The following is a 14,855-nucleotide window of genomic DNA, read 5'->3' on the forward strand; positions in this document are numbered from 1 at the left end:
TGGTCCAATAAAAGTTATTACCTCACCCACCTTGTCTCTAATATCCTAAGACTGACACGGCCAGAACAACACTGCGCACAAGAAAACGGCAGGGGCTGTCTAAGGCTGGTATAGTGCCTGAAACGACTTTAAACTCAGTTTTTAAAATGGACTAGATTTCAATCTGATGATGTTCTTTTACTGTCTCATTTCAACACTGACCTAGAAATCACATGCCAGCAGAGGGGCGACCTTTCCAAATTGCCTGAAACTGAATGTGTCTTTTTGCTTCTAAATAAATGGGTTTCTGCAGGCCTTGAACTGATAAATACGGCTGGATGCTAGTGGGTGGAATTGAAAGAGAACTCCTGAAATTTGCTCTTTCCTCACCTTTGTTAAAAATATACTTTCTTAGTTACAGGAGAAATATTACTCCCCCTCCCCCACCCAATAACTAGAGAAAACTTCTGAAGACTAAAATTCCCTCCCACTTTTGCAGTGATAAAACAGATCAGTTTTAACTCTGCTGCAGCTTGGAAAGGCTCTGAGCAGCAGCAGGGGCACTAAGACTGTTTGTATTCTCTTTAAGACAGTCTGCAAGCATAGGTGCCGACTTCTTCTTCTGCCGGTGGGTGCTTGACCTCCTCTGCCCCCCAGCCCCGCCCCGACTTCACCCTTGCCCCACCCCCTCCTGCCCCTGCCCCATCCCCATTCAAACCCCTTCCCCAAAGACCCTACCCCAAATCCACCCCCCTCCCTGCCCCTATTCTGACTCCTTCCCCAAATCCTCGCCCTGGCTCCGCCTCTTCCCCACCTCCTCCCCTGAGCGCGCCATATTCCCACTCCTCCCCTTCCCTCCAAGCGCGCTGCCAAACAGCTGTTTGGCGGCGGGAAGCACTGGAAGGTAAGCAGAGGAGCGGGGAGGAGGCGCGCGCAGGGGAGGAGGCGGAGGAGGAGGTGGGGCGCGGGGGTAGGGGAGCTTGGCTGCCAGTGGGTGCAGAGCACCCACTAATTCTTCTCCGTGGGTGCTCCAGGGCTGGAGTCGGGGCCTATGTCTGCAAGTAGGGTTGCCAACTTTCTAACTGCACAAAACCGAATACCCTTGCCCTGCCCCTTCTCTGAGGCCCCGCCCTGCCCAGCGCCTTCTCCAAGCCCCCCCTTACTCACTCCACCCCCCCCCCCCTTCGTTGCTTGCTCTCCTCACTCACTTTCATCATGCTGGGGCAGAGGATTGGGATGTGGAAGGGGGTGAGGGCTCCGGCTGGGGGTGTGGGCTCTGGGGTGGGCCCATGGATGATGGGTTTGGGGTGCAGGAGGGGGCTCCTGGCTGTGGATGAAGGGTTTGGGGTGCAGGAGGGGGATCAGGGCTGGGGCAGGGGGTTGGGGTATGCGCTCAGGGAGGGAGTTGGGATGTGGGAAGGGGTCCCGAACTGGGGCAGGGGGTTGGGGTGCAGGAGAGGGTTATGGGTTGTGGGCTCCGGCTGGGCGGCACTTAGGTGGCTCCCAGTCAGCGGCGCAGCAGGGCTAAAACAGGCTCCCTGTCTGCCCTGGCCCTGCGCGGCTCCCGGAAGCGGCTGGCATGTCTGGCTCCTAGGCGGAGGGGTCAGAGGGCTCTGCATGCTGCCTGCAGGCACTGCCCCTGCAGCTCCCATTGGCCACGGTTCTGGGCCAATGGGAGCTGCAGAGCTGGCACTCGGGGCGGGGTCAGTGTGTGGAGTGTGTGGAGCCCTCGTGCCAGACCCTGCGCCTAGGAGCCGGGCATGCCTGATGCCTGGCAACCCTATCTACAAGGAGTAGGCAGATAATGAGCTGAGACTACTGCTCATTATGCATAAAAGTGCTTTTTAACTGTTACCTCTTCCTTCCCTCCATTTGCCTCAGTACTGCCAAACCCAACTGTTCAAAAATCACGCGAGTGGCTTAAAAATCATGAGATTTTCATTTTAAAAAACTACCATTTGAGGTTCTTTGTATTTGCCTTTTGGGTTTTGACCTTTTTTGGGGGGGGTGATACAGTCAGATCACTTTTTCAAACTTTTCATCCACAACCATGAGGGCTTTTTAAAATGAGAGCCGCTCGTCTCACAGTCACATGATTACAGGAGCTGGGACTTTAAGAAAACCACCAAATATGGTGAGATGTGTGGCGAAATTGAGAGTGGGCTACACTGCGTCTGTTTCATTGTGTCTTGTCATGAAGCTAGGTTTGTATGGTCTCTGAAGCAGACCACAATGGGGACCTGATCCTTGACTGGGCCCACTAGGCACGACTGCAATCCAAGTTACTAATAATTGGATTACACTCAGTTCATATTTGGAAGGTTTTCTTTGCCGCTAGGAGGGCTCGAAGCCCTTTTTATATGACAGCTGAAATTCTGCAGAGGTTAGTAGCCCTGGCCCAGCACTTCCTCCTCCCGTGGATTTTTTAAGCCCTGTCTCAGGGGAAATCACAAAGCCAAGCCCTTCCCTGCCAGAGAGCCCACCAGCAGATGGCAAACAGGGAGAGTCTCCCCCAGAGTAACAATGTCCCCATTTGGAAAAAAGGGGGCACCTTCCCCAAAGAAAAGGGGGTTCCCTCCCCAGAAATGAGTCTCCCTTCCCCACCCCTCACAACAGGAAGAATTAATTTCCCTGACATGTGGGGTCTTTTCTCCTGCACAGGCTCTGTCCCTCAATTCACAGCGAGGGTACCGCCCGCACCACCCCCGATGTGAGGCTGAGCAACTCCCCCGGTCCACGCCTTGGCCCTTTGCCTATAGTGTCATGGCGTCGGGAACAATGGCCGCGGGCCACGTCACGTGATACAGCCTACCGCCTCCCTCGCCCGGTAGACTACGATCCCCATAGTGCTCCGCGGCGGCACGGGGAGGAGGGTCCGCTTCAGCCGCCGCCGCAAAGTGTCGCGGCTTTGGAGCGGCGTTCTTTACGGCTGAAGCTTGAGCTTGCTTTTCCGCAGCTTTGCCCTGCCCTCCTGAGCCGGAGGTTCTGAGCCCTGGGATGTAACGTGCAGGATGGGAGGTCGGTCTTGAGCTCCCGCCGCCCCCAGCCGGACCGAGCGGGGCCCCCCTCCCCCGGGCAGGATGGAGGAGGAGAGCATGGAGGAGGAGGGGGGCAGCAGCAGCAGCTATGAGGCCATGATGGACGATCAGAACCATAACAACTGGGAGGCCGGTGTGGATGGCTACAGGCAGCAGCGCCCTGCGGGCCATGCCCAGGCCCCCCTCGGGGACAGGGCCCTGCAGCTGCCCGCGGATAGGAAGGGCCCCCGGGGGCAGCCGCAGGAGGAGGAAGAGGCCCAGATGGTGCCCGAAGCCAATGGCCTGATGAAGGGCTGTGACTCTGCAGGGGCTGCTGGCAAGGGAGGAGCCGTCGCTGCTGCCACCATCAACACCTCCACCTCCAAGTTCTGTGAGTGACAGAGCCTGGCCTGGCCCGCCCCGGAGAGGCCTGCACCCCACCCCGAGACTGCCCCTGGGTCCCACCAGCTTCCCACACATACACCCTGTGACCAGGCGGCCCTGGCCTGGAGTCTGTCCCTGGCATACTCACACTCTGCGCCTGGGGTCTCCCAGCCTGCCCTTGTGTTACACGTGCTGTGTCCGGGGCCTGGGAGTCTACCCTAACTGCCACTGCCCCACCCCCTTCTGTACAACGGGGCTGAAGCTGGGACTTCGCTTGTGTGTCTGAGCTATGCTTCCCTCCACTTCCTGGAGTCTAGGCTGAAACTGTCCTCTCTCCCACCATGTGTTTGCCCTGCTCATCCTGCTGCTTAGCTAAAACTGTCACTGTCTTTCGCGCCTCCTTCCCTTTGAACACTCTCTTTCCCCCACATGCCTGTATGGGCCTTGAGTCTGTTCTCAAACTGGTCCACTTCCCTGACTGTCTCAGCCCTTGCCTGTATCTGAACTAAGAACAAAAATATTTGAATGGTTGACTGAGTTGGAAGTAGAAAGCATCCCTTTGCACTCATGCTTCCCACTTGCCTCAGAGCTGGGACTTCCCATGCTGCTTGGCTCCTCACCTGGTGGGCTCCAGGTAATTTGGTATCAAGTATTGGGTTAGCCGTGTTAGTCTGTGTCCACCAAAACAATGAGGAGTCCAGTGGCACCTTAAAGACTAACAGATTTATTTGGGCATAAGCTTTCGTGGTTAAAAAAACCACTTCTTCAGATGCAGTTGCAGTTGCATCTGAAGAAGTGGCTTTTTACCCACGAAAGCTTATTCCCAAATAAATCTGTTAGTCTTTAAGGTAGTTTGGTAGATTCAGAAATGTTTCAGAAAGGTCACAATGGAATGTCATTTCAGCTTCTTCTGAATGAAATTTATGAATTCTGCAAGAAATCTTGAAATTTAATTTTTCATTGTGTTTTGGAACAATTTTGTTAAAAACAAAATTTCAGAATTTTCTGTGTAATGTGAATTCCAGTTTTCAGACCACTCTGTTTTTTAGGTTTGAGGGTGAAGGAACTGCTGTGTTTGCTTTTGTGTTGTGTGGGTCTCCTAAAATATAGATCTGTCATTAAAATGGCAGATTTTTTTTTTTAAGCATATTTGAGTATTTGTTCCCAGAGCTCCCATGAAATAGCTATGTACTAGTAGGTATGCAGACCTTCATTTATCTTCAGAATTCCCTTATCCAGTACTGCTATGTAAAAACTAGTAAAATTGTTTCATCAAAATATTTATGAAATCATGAACAAATGTTTGGTTCATTAGAACTCCTCAGTGTGATCGTCAGTGGTTCTCAGCCAGGGGCCTGAGGCCCCGTGGGAGGCCATGAGCAGGTTTCAGGTGGTCCTCCAAGCAGGGCCAGCTTTAGTCTTGCTGGGCTCCATGGCAGAAACCCGAAGCCCCACCACATGGGACTGAAGCCTGGTGCCTTGAGCCCCGCTATCCGGGGCCGAAGCCTGAGCAGTGTAGCTTTGTCGGGGGCCCCTGTGGTGTGGAGCCAGGTAATTGCCCTGCTTGCTACCCCATAACGTTAGCCCTGGCTTTTATATGCAGAAAAACAGTTGTTGTGGCACAGGTGGGCTGGGGAGTTCTTATAGCATGAGGGGGCTCAGAAAGAAAAAGGTTGAGAACCCTGTGATAGATCATCTTGGCCTATGACAGATAAACCTTGGTGGTATGTGTACATGAGCAACATAGATCTTAGCTTCTGCAGCTGCTGCTCAAATGGCATAGTCTATAGAGGCACTGTGATCTGAATGCACGGCCAGGAACTCCTTTTGTTTTAATTCTGGCTCTGACACTGACTATTATTGGTCTTGGTTAAACCATTTAATCTCTCTGCCTTAGTTTCCACATCTGAAAAATGGGGATAATAATTACTCCACAGGTATGTTCTGAGGATGTTTTGAAGAGATAAGTGTGTGGGAGTTAGGAGATGGAAGAGGAGGGACAAACCAACAATTTCTCTCCTGCCTTCCCCACCTCAGCAGCAGCTTACTGTCTAAACCAGGGGTTCTCACAACAAAATTTTTGGTGGCCTCAGAGTGTGGCCACTAACTCTTGCTGGTGGCCACTCTGACAATTTTTCCTAAAATACTTTAGGAAAAACAAATAAATATGCACATATACATGTCCAAATCATTGTAATTTATTTATGCAGTAGGAAGGTGGTAGGAAATAGAGCTCTGCATTCAGTACACCCAGACTTTGCTTCTATTCTTGTGCTCAGTGTGTGTCATGGAGCAGGAGCCCCTCACCTTGCCGGGGAGCTGCCAGGCCTGTTGAACAGCTGTGGTATCTACAGAAACTGTAAACAGCAAGTGTGGCCCCAGGCAGGGAAAGTGCCAACCCATCTCTCTGTTCCTGCCTCCTCTGGCGCTTCAGCAAGAGCCCTCCCCGGGGAAGGTGGGCCGGGAACTCACCAGCCACCGGTAGAGTCCCAGGCTTTCTGTGCCCCAGCTGGGTGGGAGCAGGGGAGATGCCCAGGGGAGCGCCCCAGCGACCGAGTGCCACAGCTGCCTCCACTGACAAGAGCTGCCTCCGACATTGGCCCCACTTGTTTCCAGAGGTGCTGCCCGGAGCCCCCAAGGAGGTTGCGCAATGCAGGGCACCGATCCCTGCTGGCAGCACCAGTGTAAACACCAAAGCGGTACATCTCGCTGCCCGTGGTAACAGCTACTCAGGAGCAACAGCTGGGTGCTGCAGGGAGGGGCTGCTGCTTTGCCGGCCCCCCGCCCCGCCCGTCCCACTCTGCCCGTGCTTTGGAGGCTGTCATGGCTGCAAAAAAATCCACCTTTGGCAGCATTTGAGAAACGCTGGTCTAAACTACTCTTCAATCTTGCAGTTTTAAAATACATACAGGCGGTCAAATCTATTTTAATGTATAAATGATATTCTGGTAAGGTTGGTAGACCTAAAACTAGATAGACTTGATGTTGCATATTTAATTTCACATTGTCCTCCTTTTGTTCCCATAAAAGACTTAAAATAAGTTACTTCTCTGTTGCAAGTTTTGTTGTACATCGGCAGATAGATGATTCTAAACCTAATATTTATAGAAGCCGTTCATTTTATAGTTTTTTTTCCTAAGGTCATTAGAGAGTCAGTTCATGTTGTTTTACTTAAAATATTGAGAATTTATCGATTGTGTTTGTAATCAGATCGTAGGATAATTGTAGAGAAAATGGGTAAAGCGCAGTTTGCATCAACGCACAATGTGGCTGTAAACTGTTTTAAGTTCGGCTTTAGCTCTGCTTGCAAACATGGCTAATATGGGTTTGTCGCTCAGCTTAATAAATCATTGTTTGGCAGTACAGATAGCAGCAGGATGATTATGAGATATACTGATATGTGTTTACCCAAATTATGTAAGAACTTAATTATAAAGCATTCTGTGTTCATTTTTCTGTGTAACAAATCCATTGATGTAGACAAAAAGTTTGAAATTTACTCTTGGTAAGCATTTTGAGTAGTGAGTGGGAAGTAGTGGTGTGTAATGCAGCCACAGAATGGATTCATAAGTTTGCTACGGTATGCCAGGCTATAGCTGGGGAAAAATGCCATTGGACATTCTTTTAACGTCCTGTACTACTTTGTTTAAAAACAAAGGACAATGGGGAATGATCATCATATGAAGAGCAGCAATTTCTACAGGTAAACTCTTCATACAGCATATGAGAGAATGTTTTCCAAAAGCATTCATTCTTAGAACTAATTTGTTATAGTTGTGAATGGTGATTGCAAGAGGAATACTAGAGTTATTTTTATTCATACAACAATAAAAGAGAAGTATGAGATGCAAGGTGTGCTTGGATACAGGTGAGTCGCATCATACGTGCATTTAACTTAAGAAAATTCAACTATACGCGCTCTGCAAAAAAAAACCTGTAAACAGTGCGGGCGATTCCGCCCACCATTCCACTCAATGAGCTTATGCCCCGGAGTGAGCGTGAGATGGGAAACTTGAATCTGCTGTTCCCTCAGTCAGTCTCAGTTCCCGCATGCCTCTCATAGTGTGAGCATCTCGCCACGCTGAGTGTGATTCTAGTGTTTAAAGATACTGTATGTATTTTTCGTACAACATGGCCCCTAAACGCAAGCCAACTACTTCATTTGGTGCTCAGCCGAAGAAACAGCGATCTGCTCCAGTGCTGGAGGAAAAACTGGCTGTGTTGGACTTAGTTAGAGACGGTATGTCGGTCTCCAACATGGCACGTAAATATGGCCGCAAAGAATCTAGCATCAAGATTAGAGAGAGAGAAATTCGTCATGCTGTGGCATCAAGTGCTCCAAAAACTGCTAAGATGACAAGCCAGGTGCGTGATGAGACTTCAGTGAAGACTGAAAAGGCATTAAACTTATGGCTGGAAGACATGAACTGTAAACGTGTGCCTATCGATGGCAACACGTTGCGAGAAAAGGCTCTTAGCCTCTATGTGCTGTTCAAACCTCCCACCAAAGAGGGACAGCCTTCTGATGAGAAGGAATTCAAAGCCAGCCAAGGTTGGCTTAACAGTTTTAGGAACTGCTTCAACGCAAAAACGTACAGACTACCGGTGAAGCTGCATCTGCCAATGAAGAGGCAACAAAAGCCTACCCTGAACAATTAAAGAAAAATCATAGAAGAAAAGGGCTATCTTCCGGAACAAGTTTTTAATGCTGACGAGACTGGGCTCTTCTGGAAAAAAATGCCCAACAGCACTTACACTTTGAAATCAGAAAGACAAGCCCCTGGCTTCAAAGCAGCTAAAGACCGTGTGACTGTGTTGTTTTGTGGTAATGTGGCTGGGCTTACTCTACAGGGCTGCAAATCCCCGTACCCTAAAAGGCAAGAACAAAAATCTCCTGCCTGTGTCCTGGCAATCAAATAAAAAGGCTTGGGTGACGTCAGCAGTATTTTTGGATTGGTTCCACAAGTTTCATTCCGGAGGTCAAGCGGTACCATGAAGAGAAAGGACTTGACTTTAAAGTGTTGCTGATTGTAGACAATGCTCTTGGCCACCCTGTGGCACTCTGGTTTGCGCATAATGATGTTGAAGTCGTCTTTCTCTCCCCCAATATCACCTCCAGCCAAGGCGTGATTCGCTGTTTCAAGGCCACGTACACGAGGCTTACGTTCTCACGGATACGTAGCGCTATGGATGCTGATCCGAATCTTAATGTGATGGAGTGTTGGAAGTCCTTCAACATTGCCAGTTGCATCACTTATATTAAATAGGCAATGGATGCAATCAAGCCTGAAACAGTCAATGCATGTTGGCAAAACCTATGGAAAGAATGTGTGAATGATTTTAAGGGTTTCCCGACCATTGACAAAGAAGTGAAACTCATTTTTCAGGTGGCCAGGCAAGTGGGTGGCGATGGCTTCGTCGACATCCTTGAGGAAGAAAATGAGGAATTAATTGAGAGCCATAGAGAAACATTGACTAACGAAGAGTTAGAGGAACTGATAAAATCGTCTACAGAAGATGAAGATGATGATGACGACGACCAGGAAGAGCCAGCAAGTTGGAATCTTCATAAATTTTCTGAAGTGTTCCAAGCAGCGAAACACTTGAATGATTTAATTTCTGAATACGATCCCTCTATGGAACAAAGCCTCAAAATTACACATAGCATTATGGATGATTTGAGACCATATCAAGAAATGTTTGAGCAGCTCAAGAGACAACAGCGACAGTTGCCGATCACCATGTTTTTCAAGGGGAAAAACAACCAGCAGCAGATGAGCCTATGCAATCAACTTCTCGAGCTGAACCAGAGCCAACCACTTCGTCTACGACTCTCTCTCTCCGTCACCCAAGCTCTCCATCACCTCTGTCTCCTGGGCTGACATCAAGCCCTGATGACCCCCTGTAATTACCTACTGTAATTAAAAATATAGTACTGTAAAATTATATTTTGCATATATACTCTTTATTATTTACTGTCTACATTATACATGTATACATATTACTGTACAGGGTTGTATGCACAAAACCATGTACAGTATACTGTACTTTATGGGTGATTTAAGGGATTTTTAAGGGTAATTTTGACTATACGTGATTTTCGCCTTACGTGCTAACTTTAGAATCTAACCCCCGTGTAAGATGTGACTCCACTGTGTATTGGTATATTTGAATGACACTATCTAGCAGGCTTTGCTAGTTTAGTTGGAATTCTCTCAACTATGCTTTGCAATTGCCTAGAATGCAGTTTCTTCCAACTGGCTCTTCCTGATCTGAATTACCTAAGACCTATTAAATAGGACTTGCACTGTAGTTAAGAATAAAGATTTACATTACTCTTGGAGGCCCTGTACAAACCAGTTTCAGTCAAGCTTTCGCCTCTCTCATTTAACACTGCTGATGAATCTTTCTGCATTTTCAGCTTTCCCCCTCTCCTCTTTTATGCTGACTTTTCTTTGTTTTGGAATAATGCACTTCACAAATCCACATGGACTGTGAGACCTTTGTGAACATCAAAGGACCCAGAACATATGATTTAGCATTTAGCCATCATGACAGTTTGCAACCACTGTTTGGATGCTCTTTCTGAGAAGGAGTGGGTCCGTACAGGTGATTTAGAAACTGTAATCACCTTGCATTCATGTCCATGTTAACTCTTTCAGTTTTTCCTTTTAAAATTTCTTCACTTGCAGGATCTATTAGTGGATCTGTGAATTTAAATCTGTCTGGAGGAGAGTGTTTAGGGACAAAGTGCTTCAGTCTTTTTTTAATTTGTCACTTTGTGCTATACAGGAAGTGAGGTTAGCATAAAAAGAACTTTGCAGCTTTCTTATCAATTTCAAGTTTATTTTATGACAATTAGTGATTGCTCTTTGCTGCTTCTTGGCATTTGGACGGCTTCTGAATGAAGTTGATGTGGAAGAGTTCATGGAAGGCCTGGAATATGAATATTTTTTGGCAGTATTTCAGTTATAACCGTGACATTGAAAATGATTGTTGCAGTATAAAACTCATCAGCATTCTGCTTTTCCACTTTAATAGACAACATTTAATTCACTGGCACATTTGACTTTAGGCTCTGAAGAAACTGAATGCTCATCCCAGAAAGTGTAGAAAAATTCCTTTTATCTTGCTACTTTTCAAATCTTGGCAAAGTTTACAATTTACCTGGGAGGAATTGTTTGGTTTACTTCTGTCCCTTTAATCACCAGTTTTCTATCACTTGTTTCAACAGTAGTCATAGTGTGTCAGATAAAATCACACAGTGATAGCTGGTAATCAGTAATTTTCAGTATTGATCAGCAGTTTTCACATTTAGTATGGTTTGAATGTGAAATAGCCCCTGGATGAATTCAACACTGAAAAATAAATAAAAAAAGGTTGCCAGATTTATGTAGAGCCACGTTATCAGCTGCCTTTTGGAGAATTGTATAGCTCATACCACGCCAGAATTTTCTTCTGATATTTTAGAATGTTTTCACTTACAGATTGAAACTGGAGCCTAATGATGTTGGTAGTTTAAAAACAAAATAAAAAGCAAATAACACTTTCAAATATGTGCGATATTCATAAACAAATGGAAAAAATACAAATTATTACCCTAAAAACTCACTGAGTTGATCTTCCCACCCCCATCCTGCCCTTGCTCTCGGTAAAACTGTTTCTGCACAATCTTGATGTTACCCCTACGGAACTGATCATCAGGCAGCATTGTGCTAATTCAGCATTTATTCGGTGTGAATAGATAAGGGTGGGAAGAAAGGGATGTGATGTATATGAGAGCAAGAGTTCTTAGAATTCTGGAGAAACTTATTTTTTTTAAGGGAAAGAATAAAATTAGCAGGAATTGGACAGTGCACAGTCCTTGGACCATTTGATATATAAACATTTTGGTTGGCTTCAATTGAAAGCTGTGTGGTGGCAATCAAGTGCACTTTACTCCTGAATGGACTAAATAGGGTTTGTAATAGCTTTCTAATTAAAATCTACTACACACTACTTCCAGAATCTATAGGTTCTAGCCAGTTAGTACACTGCACCCGCTATCTCTGTCAGAGGGTTATTCATAAAAGTGTCACTTTACCCCTGCCCTCTTCGAGACTGAAACGGAATAGGTTTTCAGGTTTCTAGTGCTTAATTCTTTGTGGTGCCACAAAAAAGTTGATAGGGCTTATCACTCCATTTAAAAATTGATTCCATGTAGTTCCAAATTAGTTCTTAGGTCATTCGGTCTCTTTGTCAGGGTAGCATAGTTAATTACGTTAATTAATTAGTTAATCAAATCTACACGAGGATTTGGACTAATATTTAGTGTTGGCTGCATGGACGCATTATCTTTTGGATGAGACTTTAAACTAAAGTCTCTTCTTTCTCTGGTGACCAAACCATTCTTTTTAGTACAAGCAGATTAGGCTGTCCAAAGCTACATGTAAGGTTTTGTTGAGAACAGCTACCCAGATACTAGACTATTATGAGTCTTAGGGCTAGATCCATAAAGAAATTTAGGTACCTAATTGCCACTTTGAGCACCTAAATCCAGAAATTAAATCCTCAACCCCCCTAGTCAGCTGCCACCTAACTATGTAGGTGCCTAAATTCCCACTTGTAAAGTTCCCATGACACCTAAATTTCTGTTGCTGGCCATGTACACAGCTGCCTTAGTCCTGACACCACTGAGCAGTTTGGTGATTAAGCCTTGGAGGATGCTCAGACTAAATATTTCCCTGCCTATCTCTCCTGCAGGGCCAAATCCTGTAGACATGTTCCCAGGCATCCTACTGGATCAGGCCATGCATAAAAATCCAAGGAGAAGGAGGTGGTCTCTCTGTTATGCACAATAACCCAGGGGTTAGAGCATTCACCTTGGATGTGAGAGACCTGGGTTCAGGCCCCCCCCCCCCCCCCCCCCCCCGTCTGATTTGGATCAGGCTCTTGAACCCAGGTCTCCTACCTCCCAAGTGAGCTCCCTAAACACTGGTGTGGGTATTATTCTGTCAAGTTGAAGCTGTTCCACTTTGTATAAATTACTTAAATAGTCCTTGTGCCAGAGAGAGCGAGACTGATTCTCTAGCACAGTGGTGGAGGCGTTCACCTAGGAGGTGGGGATTTGAACTTGGGTCTTATGTTCCAATGACTATTTAATTATTTATATTGCTCTCCTCAGCGTTTGCTGTTGGCTAGCTTAGGTGGCTCCCCACTCAGCTTGCTGGCTTTTGTGGATCCCATTCTTAGATGCCTCACTTTCCTCATGCATTGCATAGGGAGCCTGGTTGCCCAGCTTGGGGCCGTAGATTCCACTAAGTGACAGGGCACCTAAATGTTACATATTGTAATGCTGAGTTTGTCCCCTTTATGGCTGTAGTCCTTAGTGTCATAGATAACTTTTACTTCACTGATTTGCTGGAGTAGAGTGGCGTGGTGTCAGAACGAAGGTTTAGCTGTGGCTAAGGCAGGCTACAATACTCGATAGGCGTGCTACGTACACTGCTGAGTGTCCTAAAGCCTCTGGTGTCCATCCATTTGCAATGAACAGAATGTATAACAAATATTAAGCAAGAGTGAACAAATAGTTTTGCCAAGATGGGCTGGCAGTATAGCATTTTAGAGTTATACAGTCAGCAAAACTGCTGAATCTGAACTAAATGTTATAAGAAGAAATATGTAAAGTACCATTCTACTGAGAAATCTTTTCAATTCAGTTCTGCTTTTGATGCTGCTATTCAGACACTTGCTTGACTCGCACCTCTTTCCATGCCCTTTGTATCTTTCTTTTCTTGTGTTTGTCTTCTTTCATGTTGCAAGTTTTGCCTGAAATCCTCTCGTTGCATTAAGCTACCATGCTCCCTTCATTCAAATCCCAAACTAAAACATGTTTAGTTCACTAATCCCATCAATGTTAATCCACCAAAGAGAGTAGTGATGCTATATTTAGAAAAGTATTTAAAATACCTTCCTGGTTTCTGACTATATCCCTCTCCAAAATGTTGTTTGAATTTATATTGTCCATGTAGAATGTGAGCTATTTGGAACTGGAGCAGTCTCTTCTTGTGTTCTGAGGAGCACCAAGCTCCCTGCTCAGATAATACAATTTTGAACAGATCAGTTCTGATTTGGTAAAAAACGTGCTCTGTATTGTATTGACTATTTGGTGTCTTTGGGCTAGTTGGAACTTGCGTTCAAGCTCCCTGAGAGCAAGAGCTAGCAAAGTGGTTCTGCTAATGCAATACACTAGGTGTTTTTGAGGGAAAAGGTGTTGTTCATTCTAGAACAGCTGGAATTGTTCCATGGGTAGTTAATCAAGCTTCCTTGTCTGAGAAGAGAGAGCTTTAATTTCAGATGTTAGGGGCTTGACTGTGCCTGTGTGGATGCCCAAAGTGTGTGGGGAAAAGGACACAAGGAACAAAAGTGGGATGGTGGTTGAGCTCAGTAGTATATGTAGTCCTAGGTACTTATGTCCCCCATTACCATAATATCTGAGTGCATTACAATCTTTAACGTATTGCTTCTTGCAACATCCCTGCCAGGTATGGGTGTACTATGCTTCTCTTATAGAAGGAGAACTAAGGCACTGAAAGATATAGGGGTTGTCTACATGGTGCCTTATTTTACACCCCAGCCAGTGTAGACTAATATTCACGGGTGTGTTGTGCACTAACTGGCTCATATGGCCCCTTGCTGGCATGCACAAAAAGTTCCCTAGTGCGAGTTAATGGTCTACATCAACACACACTAGGGAACTTTTAGGATATGTCTACACTGTTTTAAAACTGGTGGGTGTAAAACTGTTTTAAAACAGTGAGTGTAGAGACTTGAGCTCAGGCTATGGCACTAAAATCAGTTGCGTAGATGTTCAGGCTTGGGCTGGAACTCAGGCTCTGAAGCCTGGGGAGGGGGTGGGTTTCAGATCTGGAGCTCCAGTCTGAGCCCAAATGTCTACACAGCTTATATTTAGTGCTGTAGCGTGATTCAGTCTTTAGACTTGGGGTCTGAGACTTGCCACAGATTTTGAAACACAGAATGGACATGAGTATGAGTATGCACCAGCAGGATCCACAGAGGCCAATTAATACACAATATGCTGGCACACACTGGAAGTTACACTGCAGTTAGTGTGGACTAATGCACCATGTAGATAAGTCCTAAATTGTCGCTACATTGACCCATGACCTGTAGTCAAGAGAGTTGATGGTCCATTTTAAGATGGTGGTGGTTCGCATACCAGTTGAGAGGGAGTGTTCTGGGAAACTGATGCTCCCAGCCTACCCTTGTTCTTCTGGTGTGGGAGAGCTTAGTGTTAATCTTTAATTCTGGTTTCCCACACAGTTGCATAGTTTGTCATATGCTAAGTCACTGAGCCACTTTCTGTTTGTTTCATTTTGTCATTATTGGAGCTTCCAGGATGGTGATTTTCCCTTTCACAGCAGAATTGGTAACTCTTTTCTGGGGCCACAAAACACTGACTTAGCAACTTTTCCA

At 46.1% G+C, this 14,855-nt stretch overlaps 1 protein-coding gene across 2 annotated transcripts in view; it reads left to right on the forward strand.

Annotated features, from left to right (window-relative positions):
* The first annotated feature begins 2,816 nt into the window (after nucleotides 1-2,816).
* CACUL1 (CDK2 associated cullin domain 1) overlaps nucleotides 2,817-14,855 on the forward strand; it is an 82,030-nt gene continuing 69,991 nt past the window's right edge. Inside the window, exon 1 of one of the 2 annotated variants that reach the window (XM_074959260.1) lies at nucleotides 2,817-3,387. In XM_074959260.1, the coding sequence (XP_074815361.1) occupies nucleotides 3,060-3,387 (328 nt within the window). In that variant the 5' untranslated portion in view covers nucleotides 2,817-3,059. The remainder of the gene's footprint in view (nucleotides 3,388-14,855) is intronic. The other variant, XM_074959259.1, reaches the window with a different exon arrangement.

This window comes from Natator depressus, chromosome 7 (assembly GCF_965152275.1).
Source record: "Natator depressus isolate rNatDep1 chromosome 7, rNatDep2.hap1, whole genome shotgun sequence".
Taxonomy (NCBI): domain Eukaryota; kingdom Metazoa; phylum Chordata; order Testudines; family Cheloniidae; genus Natator; species Natator depressus.